The sequence below is a fragment of the Notolabrus celidotus genome, chromosome 21 (genome assembly GCF_009762535.1).
Source record: "Notolabrus celidotus isolate fNotCel1 chromosome 21, fNotCel1.pri, whole genome shotgun sequence".
Taxonomy (NCBI): Eukaryota; Metazoa; Chordata; class Actinopteri; order Labriformes; family Labridae; genus Notolabrus; species Notolabrus celidotus.
Genome location: NC_048292.1, coordinates 14,734,757 through 14,745,241, shown reverse-complemented (window position 1 = coordinate 14,745,241; position 10,485 = coordinate 14,734,757). Strand labels below are relative to the sequence as shown.

Genomic DNA, 10,485 nt, shown 5'->3' with positions numbered 1-10,485 from the left:
AATTGAAAAACACCCTCCTCCTGTGCAGCAGGTTTCCAGATCTGCTGTTTGCTGTATGTAATTTGGCTCCACCAGAGCCCAAGAGCTAACACAGCCCGGTGATGATCTTGTGTTGCTTAAATGTGTGGCTCTCTTTGTACAGCTTGTCTCTGGTCCTCTTCATTCTAATACTGAAATCCTCTTTGTGAAAGGGCCGCTGATAGAAAGCAGGATTAACCCATGCATAGAGAGCAGGCAAGACATAAAGGGAGCTTCATGGAGCACCACTCAGTCCATTCAACTTGGGGAGAACTGCTCCGGGCAATGTGTGCTTTCTCCCACATGTGAGGACAGTACAGGGCCGCGCCATGCTAATCTCACCCACCCATTACCCCTATGAAAAAATCTCCTCCAACATTTCAAAGACAGCAGCACGACAGCCTCTCCACAACAACAACGCTCCTCTGCTGGCATCATTTCCACGGCGACACCCTCTCACTGGGAGAATCTCCTAGGTGACGCCCTCCGCTGCTGACACGCCTAGAGGTGGCTGGTGCCTTTTTGAAGGCAGGTGCATCCTGTGAGGGGGCAGACAGAGTCGCCTGATGCCGGTCTCTTTTATTTCTTCTTCTGTTTTTCCTCTCCGTGGGAACACCTGTGCAGCGCCATATCTAGTCTGGGAGGCAGACACTGGAAACAAGATAAGACTATTGAGATACAAATTTGTTTTGCAAATTGCACCTCCTCAGCTTTTACTAAGCCCTGAACTTCATGAACATCCAAGGTTTCAAGAAGTCTGTTTTGATCGAAATGTACGCAGATATTTTTGCTGACTTTGCAGATTCGGTTTAAAAAGCTGCAAAGCAAAGCGACAGGCCCACTGGACTCATAGACTGACCTTGTACGGACCATGGAGGGGTTTGGTTCTGAGCACTTCAGTGCAGATGCCAGCCAGCAGGTGGATTATCGCAGAATTGTGGGAGAAACTCAGCCACCACGTACCAATGTTCCAGCACTGGAGGGCGAGCTCTATGTCCGGCAAACCTCTCATGGCCATGGACACGAAACGGCAGCCCAGAGGTACAGTGCCACACGCATCCAGGCCGGTCTAGGCCCAGAAAGGTGAGTTTCTAGAGAAGCATCAGGAAAAAAAAATGCCACTTTAAGGTACAACTCAAGCTGTTGATGAATAGTTTTGCAGAATGTGTCAGAGAAAGCTTGTGTGACAATTTGTATCACATATGACCCTGCCTCCTGGTTTAGTTTTTATTAGAAAAACTTTCAAATAGTCAAGTTTTTTATAACTAACAGATAGGAGATCAGTCTTGAATGAAAAAGAAGACTTAAGTGTGCTTTGCAGTTAAAAGAACAAGAATTTGAACTGCCCTGTGCAAAATTCAATGACTGAGTTTTCACTGGTCAAGCGTCAGAAGGCAGCACATGTAAATTGGCGTCATGCCGTCGGGTCAGCTTACACATCCACACACTCCTGCATTCAGATCAGTTTGCAAATACCCTTCGGGTTCAATCCCCTGCTTTGGATGGAACACTTCATGTCGTTTGAAGGGCGTCTATATAATACCACCGACTCGTGAGCAGATGCCAAAACAACAAAATACGACTTATCTTAAGTTGTGAAGTGCTATTTATAACCCGACCCCTTCTACCCCCCTCGTGTGCTCCAACAGTTCTGCGATGCAACATGAAGGCAGGAGTGAACAGCACGCTGCGGGGAGGATAAACAAGGCTGAATCAACCGAGCTCAGAATAGCTACAGTGCATAAAGGAACAACTGACCCATATCTGCGATGACCCACATTTAATTTGACACAGGCACAGAGAGGGAAACGGATCCCCCTGAGTCACCTTGGCAGACATTTCTAGAGAGCCAAGTTTATTATAGCACAAGTGAGGACTGAAAGTTTATTGGGCTGCAGGGGGGGAGTTCTCAGTTTGATGTAATATCTGAAATGCAACACTTAGTTTAATGTGACAGGAAATGTCAGCCGATTGCACAGTAACAGATTTAAGTATTCTTTGCATGTAAACTGTACTTTGTAGGTTCAACTTAAATAAACAGGCTCTTATCTCTGGCATGCATGGCTGCAATATCATCTACCAAAGTTGAAGGTGAAGGCAAAATAAATAAACCTTGTAATCTCAAGTCTGGATCCTAATCCTGAACTTGTGATTGATTCTTTCGTGTAAGCCATTTGTTTGCATATATTTGGCTGAACTGCTTGGAATATCTGTGTCCTGTTAGCATTTGATAGGTCTCAAAATGCAGGTCTCAATGCTAGGAGACAAAATACTGGACTTTAAATTGATGTTTACATAGATTAAGTAACAAAATAATCTCCCTTTGAAGCACTAACAATAAAATATTAATCACATTGCAACATTTTACTCCTCCTTTCTGCTTAATGCGGTGTGAAAAGAGACGATGAAAGACTGACAGTCATATTTTTAGTGGTGAGAAAGCGGCACTGATTTTCTGTCAGCCACGCGTGCCAACTATCGGTCCCGCCGGCATCTCTTGATGACGAGAGCAGCTTGCTGACATTTTGTCAAGTAATGTGAGTGTGCATGAGTGTGCGCGGCTTACTGGAACAAGACAGTGAGTGTCTGTATAAGTGGTTTTGTTTTGCTTATCTGGGGCCTGAAAAGTAGGGGTACTGTCTGGGACTTATCTCGTAGGCGCACGGGAGGGAGTGCACTGAGACATGTTTGCTTTTAGAACAGACTTTTAAAAGACTGCTGCTGAACGAATGCAACTGTACAGATTAGATTTCAAAGTTAATGACATAAGATACAAATATGGGCTCTCATTTCAACTCCTGTCATTGGTTGAGCTTATAATAGAAGCCCCTCTTTCCATATTGAAGACTTGGAAGTAGTACGGTGCACTGAGTGCTCTACTTTAGATGCCAAATTTATTGGGTATTCCGACTCTAGATTCACTTTTTTTAAAATTATATTTTGGGGCATTTTTGCCTTTAATGGATAGGACAGCTCAAGAGAGACAGGAAATGTGGGGAGCAGAGAGTGGAGGAGGACATGCATGCAAATGGTCAGGCTGGAATCGAACTTGCAACCTCTGCGATGAGGGCTACAGCCTCTGTACATGTGGCGCCCCCCTAGAGTCACTTTTTAACAGAATATTTGGAATGAGTTAAAAAGCTCCATTAAGGAACTTTTGGTGTATGTTGATTTTGGCGCCCCCTGTGGACACAATTATAAGTTTTTTCTTTGCTAATTTTGCCCTGTACATGAGTAACTCATATTTTTTAACCAAAAAATTTGCATTTTCTTTTAAACAGTCAAATATATCACAGTTTGAGAATCTTTCAGTCTATTTAAAGCTCCTGTGAGAAACTTTTGGTTTGTTTTGATTTTGGCGCCCCCTGTGGACAAAATTGTATGTTTTTACTTTGCTCATTTTGACCTGTACATGAGTAAGTCATGTTTTTTTTACCAAAAAAATGCATTTTTCCTTTAAACAGTCAAATATATCACAGTTTGAGAATCTTTCAGTCTATTTAAAGCTCCTGTGAGAAACCTTTGGTTTGTCTTGATTTTGGCGCCCCCTGTGGACAAAGAAGTACATCATGTAAATAATATTTTCTCACAAGAATCTCATCCTGCTGTCCTTTAACAGTCAATTTTATCACTGACAGTAAATTTTACCTGTTCATGAAATGATAAAAAAGTAATAATAGTATGTTTTTCAGTGTGCTGTCAATCATCTGGTGTGCCACATACCCCCTCACAGCAGTTTCAGGCTATAAAAATCACAGTAAGGAAGTTGTCAGTCTTGTTGCTGATGGTCTTGTTTGCTTTTTTGGCTCATTAAAAAGCATCGCTTTTAATGTCAGTCGGTTTTATAACCAGTTAAAAACTTCTCATAGGAACTTGAAGGTGCCGATTGTTTTGTCTGATTCTGAAAATAATAAAATGGGAGTAATCATATAGTCTCTAATGGTCTTGTTTGACTTTGAAGGTCATGAAAAGACGTCTGCACAAATTTCAGACTCTTTCATAACCATAGTAAATCTCTCAACTGGCGCTTTAACATATACAAAGATACAAGATTACATAGCAGAAGCTACCTCTTCTGTGGTCTGCTGCCTGTGCACACGTCTGTGGCCAGATCATGTGAACAAAATGTGGTTGCTCTTTGCTTTTCATTATACTTAATCTACTTTAAATGAGTAGCATGTGACCAAAATTCAGAGAGTGCTGCTTGAAATTCAACAGGATGTGTCTCTAAGTGGAGGTAAATTCAAGGCATGGAAGGTTTCATTTTGGAAGGCATGCAGTGTAGCTATCTGCATTTAAGAATACCTGCAGGAGAGTTGATAAGCTACAATAACTACAAATAAAATACTTAAGTTAGAGGACAATTTGATAAAAACTTAAGGATACAACAACTTTGATGAATTTACTGTATGACAGAAAAAGTAAAACTACCCAGGAGGAATGGTATGAAGTACTCAGCAACTTTGCATGAGTAGAATTAGCTATACTACAGAATTAGTGTCCTACATCCAAGCTATGTTGTGAACATAGACTGTATAAATAATGGACGTAGTATCCGTGATATCACTCATCTGTTTCTGAAGCGCTGAGCCAGCCCCCAAGTGGACACTCGATGAACTGCAGTTTTTAACACTTCCGCATTGGACTCAATTCTGGCATCTGGAGGTTGCCGCTTGGTTATGAAATAAAAGGGCCAAATCTTTATCAGGATATGACGCTTCTGTTTTGTGTCACATTTTCCAATAATGACTGCAGCAGTTTCAAGCTGTTGACAATGGAAGTATTTCACAACATGGCAATACAGCTGGTACGCAAAGCCCTAATCTGTAGACTACTTAACTGCTTAAGACAGTTTATTATGGGCACTAGAATAAACTGATACATATTTTCTCTGATAGGATCAGTGGTGTCGTAGTGGGGGGAAAAGTGGGACTGACTACCTAGGGCCCAAGTGGGGAGGGGGGCCCTTAATGGGCCTGGAATAAAATGTGTTTTCTACTACGCTTTTGTTTTGTTTTGTTATAACTGCAATAAGATAACTAAAATTGTCTGAATAAATAAACAAACATTCAGAATTCCTTTCTGGAATTTCTTTCCGGCTCTGTGAGATGTGCGTCTCGTGCCTAAAGAGGGGAATTGGCATATTTTCATAGCATCTAGTGTGGCTGAATCTGATTGAAAGTAAACTGTAGGTTTTTAGAGTTTTATTTGACTTCATGAGGATTGATTAAACCAAATAATGCCCCCTTTTTGTTATTCAACGAGTCACTTGGCTTCAAATAATCTAGTTTAAAGACGTGTACAGTCTGAAGGTCAATATTGTGCATAACATCTGGAGAAATTGCAAAAAAAACCAAAAACAATATTGATATGTAGCTTAGATTTGAGTCAGCTTTTTAAGAACTTTAAGACAAGACAAGAAAACAGACCGACAAACCATAATAAAAAGGAAGGAAAGAAATAGGTATGCACATCATTGGAATGGAAAGCTATCAAAAGACAAAAACAAACAGACTAAACAAAGAAAATATACATACATACATACATGCACACACTGCCATTTAACAGTAAGGTGAGATATTACATCAGTGTCAAAATAAAGAAAGTAAATAATGGACGACACTCCACTGTCTAAAAGTCCAAGGGTAAATTAAAGATCCAGGTGCAGGGTCAATATGTTCAGTCTAAGGCGTAACAACCCACCATCAGTGCAGTCCAAACAATGCCTAAATTAATCAGGTAGTAGTTTTTTTTGTTTTAATATATTCAATAAAGGAACCCCAAATTTTCACAAACTTAGTGTGTGAGTTTGAAAGAGTGTAGATTTGAGTCAGCTAACCAGGATAGTTTTAAGCATATATTTTTGTTTAATGCAAATAAACCAGTATTATAGCAGCAATGTTATATTTTGTAGGGGTTGGCTGTGGTGATGGGGCTCACTGAGATATCTTTTCAGGGGGCCCCAGAATTCCTGGCGACGCCCCTGGATAGGATACAGGTGATCACATCACTCCAGTTCTTAGATCTCTACACTGGCTTCCTGTCTGTCAGAGAATAGACTTTAAAATCCTGCTGATGGTTTATAAAGCACTGAATGATTTAGACCCAAAATACATTGCTGATCTGCTACTACTGTATGAACCATCTGGACCTCTGAGGTCATCAGGTACTGGTCTGCTTTCAGTCCCGAGAGTCAGAACGAAACATGGTGAAGCAGCGTTTAGTCATTATGCACCACATATCTGGAACACACTCCCTGAAAGCTGCAGGTCCACTCCAACTCTCACCTCTTTTAAATCAAAGACTTTTTTATTTGCCACTGCCTTCCTATCTTAGATTATTTTAACTCACTTTAAATGCAAATTTTAAATGTACTTTTAATATATTTTTAATTATCATTTTATTTTCAGTTTTATTATATGTGTCATCTTAATTGTGCTCTTTTATGCTCTCAATGTTTCTAATGCTTTTAATGTTTTAATGTAAAACACATTGAGTTGCCCTCGTTTATGAAATGCGCTATATAAATAAAGTGGTCTTACCTCGCCTTACAGTGATCTTGTGCTTGAGTACAATTCAGTGATCTGGGTTACTGTCTTTAACTACTTTCTCAAAGCTAAATTTATCAGTATTCATGGTGAGGAATAGTCTACTGAAACAATAGACCATCTTAGGGTAAATAGCCCATATGCATGCACTGGCAGCTCTGGTGAACTGGTCTGCCAGCATTTTAACTGTGAAACTGATGTGACTCACTCTCCTTACAGTCCAAAATAACTCATATTTTTTTTTCCACAACTGGTCCTAAATTTACCCCAGCAGCAGCAGCAGCAGCAGTAAGTACAGAGGGTTAAACCCCTAAACCCGCCCCTGTCAGGAGGAAGGATGTGACGCTGCTGCTGGTACATAACACCAACACGCACTGTCTGCTGCGACAGGCAATCACTTCTGATTCACTTTGCTGCTGCTGATCTCAACTTTCACATCTTGGGAGCCACGAGCCACCACCAGTGTTTCCATTCAATTTCTCCTTCAAGGTAGAAGACATAATAACTCTGTGTATTCTACCATCGCTCTTGAGTCTTTGTAGCTAGACGTCTGTACACTCGCAGCTGGAAAGTTGCTTCCCTGTGGCCAACGTGGGCATCAGCTCCAGAAGGTAGTTTGCTAACGGTACTCGGTATAGAGAAACAGGCTTGGTTTTGACGCTGGATCAGAAGCTGCATATCTTACTTTGTAGATATTTAAGGGAAGACATTGTTGCTTTGTATGGAAGGTGAGGATTTGACATCGATCAAAGTAGAATATGTACTGTAAGCTGCTAATGCTAACTGCTAACGTGCTCCCACATGGAAGTACAACCTTTACGTGGACTGGACGCAGCTCATGTCTCTTCTTCAGAAAGTTCATTTTTATGCAAATTATCGAGTTATTACAAGAAAAACAACACGCTTTATCAACGTGTCATCTGAGCAGATATTATCTTATTGTTAATTTTAATGTGACAGCATCAACGTGGTGTTTTAACGTGTTTAAACTACCTGAGTGCTGTAAGCTAACATTTTGACGTATATATGAAGAGGTGACGTTTAAACTGGGTAACACTTTTTGTCTAAACACCCTTCGCTTGTGAAAACTAAGTTGCTTGGCAAACATTGACACGTTTACACACCTAGCTCTAAGTTAACTTACTTGTTAATGTATCATGGAAGGTCACATGACTTGATACAACTCAACTTTATTTATACAGCACCTTTCATACATAAAAACATGCAGCCCAAAGTGCTTCACAGAATAACAGACAGAAAACAACAGCAATGGTAAAATTATAAAAAGACATGATTATAAATAAAATACTTAAAAATAAAATAAAATCAATAAAGTAAAATTAATAAAATAAGTAACAGTGGAAAGAAAAGTTAAAAATAAGGTAGCTTTAAAAAGATCAGATGAATACAAGAAATACATAAATACATAATTAAATAAGATAAATAAATGTTAAAGCAATGATTAAAATAATAATAATTAAAATAATAATAATTTAAATAATAATACAGTCCAGGGCTAAAAATAAATTACTCCAAATTAAAAGCTAGATTAAAAAGGTAAGTCTTAAGTTTACTTTAAAAAAAAAGTATCTTGGAAATATCAGCAATATTTCAAGTTAACTGTTAGCTAACATTAATTCACTGCTTTAGAACCATGTTAAATTAGCTAGTCGTTGTAGTAGCTATTGAACCTGATATTTATGTTGTGTTGTCAAATAGTACCATTTCGTTTAATTGTGACTTGTCTATTATTTTTTATTTTTTTAATTATTATTTTAATCATTATTATTTTAACCATTGCTTTGACATTTATTTATCTTATTTAATTATTGGTATTCATTTGTATTGTATTCATCTGATCTTGTTACAGCTACCTTATTTTTAACTTTTCTCTCCTCTATTACTTATTTTATTAATTTTACTGTACTAATTTTATTTTATTCTGTCTCTCTATTATTCTGTGAAGCACGTTGGGCTTCATGTTTTTATGTATGAAAGGTGCTATAAAGATAAAGTTGAGTTGGTGTTACAGTAAGAATTGCGTCACATCACAGATGTGTGTTGCGGTAATACTGGTTGATAAAGTATCAAACTGCATGCACTCACATGCTGCTGGCATGATGTCAGACCGTCTCATTAAACCAAAACCAAAACCCTTTTATTAATTTGCCAGAATAGTCTTCAAGCTGTCGCCTCAGGTGGATACTAAAGTGTGGAAACATACTGAAGATGTCTTCCTAAATTAGATTAACCACTCTATATTCGGCATATGAAACTCTTAAAATGTGACCTCCTGTAGTAACATATTATTACTGTTACTTATTTGTTAATGCACTTCAGTCCTGTAAATTACACTCAGTATAGTAGGTAGAAATGTGATGCAACTCTTAAAAAAAACAAAAACAATACCTCACAATTGTGAATGCTGCACACAGTCAGGGGCGTCGTAGTGGGCGGGGTAGTGGGACTGAATACCTAGGGCCCAAGTGGGGAGGGGGGCCCTTAATGGGCCTGAAATAAAATGGGTTTTCACCTACGCTTTTCTTTTGTTATAACTGCAAGAAGATAACAAAAATTGTCTGAATAAATAAACATTCAGAATTCCCTTCTGGAAAAAAGGGGAGTCTCTTCCTGTCGACCGAATTGATCAGCTCTGCCTAAAGTGGGTCATATTTTCACAGCATCAAGTGTGGCGGCATCTGATTAAAAGTAAACGGTATGTTTTTAGAGTTTTGTTTTACCTCATGAGGTTAGATTATACCAAGTAATGCCCCCTTTGTGTTATTCAACAAGTCACTTGGCTTCAAATAATCTTGTTTAAAGAGGTGGACAGTCTGAAGGTCAATATTGTGCAGTTACATTTGGAGAGATTGTAAAAAAATATATATATGTATTTATGTAGCGCAGATTTGAGTCAGTTAACCAAGATAGTTTTAAGCAAATCAATCAATCAATCAATCAATCAATCAATCAAGCTGTATTTATATAGCACCTTTCATACAAATGAAATGCAACCCAAAGTGCTTTACAGTGACTGAAAAAAAGAAGGAAGCAGAAATAAAACAATGACAAGACATATAAGGGGATAATAAAATAATAAAAATAATTCTAATTAAAATAACATAAAATAAAATAGAGACTAATGCACACCAACAATAAAACGTGTAATTAAAATAAGTTAGAACATCAAAATTAAGAATCCAAATAGTTAAAATAAATAATTTAGAAAGGGTAAGGATAAGAGTTAAAAATAAAACTAAGGCTAAAAAATCAATAAAATTGAGTAGATAAATAAAATAAATAAATAAATAAAAATAGAATAAGATAAGTTAAAATTACTAAAAAAATAAAGCAACATTTCAATCAATATTACAGTAAAAGGTAAGTAATAAAATTGTTGAACCCTGCATCAAAGCCACACTGAATAAATCTGTTTTTAGTTTACATTTAAAAGTCTATAACCAGTATTATAGCAGCATTGTTATATTTTGTAGGGTTGTCTGTGGTGATGGGGCCCCCTGTAGATATCTTTGCAGGGGGCCCCAGAGTCCCTGGTGCCGCCCCTGCTGCACACAGTGAAAGTGTGTGTTCTGAACACAGTGCTGCTTTTAGCTGAGAGGGCTCATGAGGAGAGAGATGTGTGACGTTAACATGGACACCAGCTCCTCGGATAATGTTACTCGGATTAACAGCAGCAAGGATGCCGCGGTGCTGCAGCCTGAGCGCATAAACAACACGGACAGGTCTGATATGAAGCCGGATTTAAGTGGACTAGGTCCGTGCAGAGCATGCTGCTAATGTTTGTTAGCGATTGATAATGAAATGTAGGTCACGAGGCCAGGTGCGAGCTAGACTACCGCGTGAGCTAGGAGGAATGAGGCGTTTGAGGACATGGTGTGTTTTTTTTGTCGTCGTTTAA

At 38.6% G+C, this 10,485-nt stretch overlaps 1 protein-coding gene across 12 annotated transcripts in view; it reads left to right on the top strand.

The window, feature by feature from the left end:
- Window positions 1-524: 524 nt before the first annotated feature.
- impdh1b (IMP (inosine 5'-monophosphate) dehydrogenase 1b) overlaps window positions 525-10,485 on the top strand; it is a 30,873-nt gene continuing 20,912 nt past the window's right edge. Inside the window, exon 1 of one of the 12 annotated variants that reach the window (XM_034672951.1) lies at window positions 525-1,101. In XM_034672951.1, the coding sequence (XP_034528842.1) occupies window positions 890-1,101 (212 nt within the window). In that variant the 5' untranslated portion in view covers window positions 525-889. Of the gene's footprint in view, window positions 1,102-6,820; window positions 7,178-10,064; window positions 10,310-10,485 lie in introns of those variants that run through there. The other 11 variants (XM_034672949.1, XM_034672950.1, XM_034672960.1 and 8 more) reach the window with 11 other exon arrangements.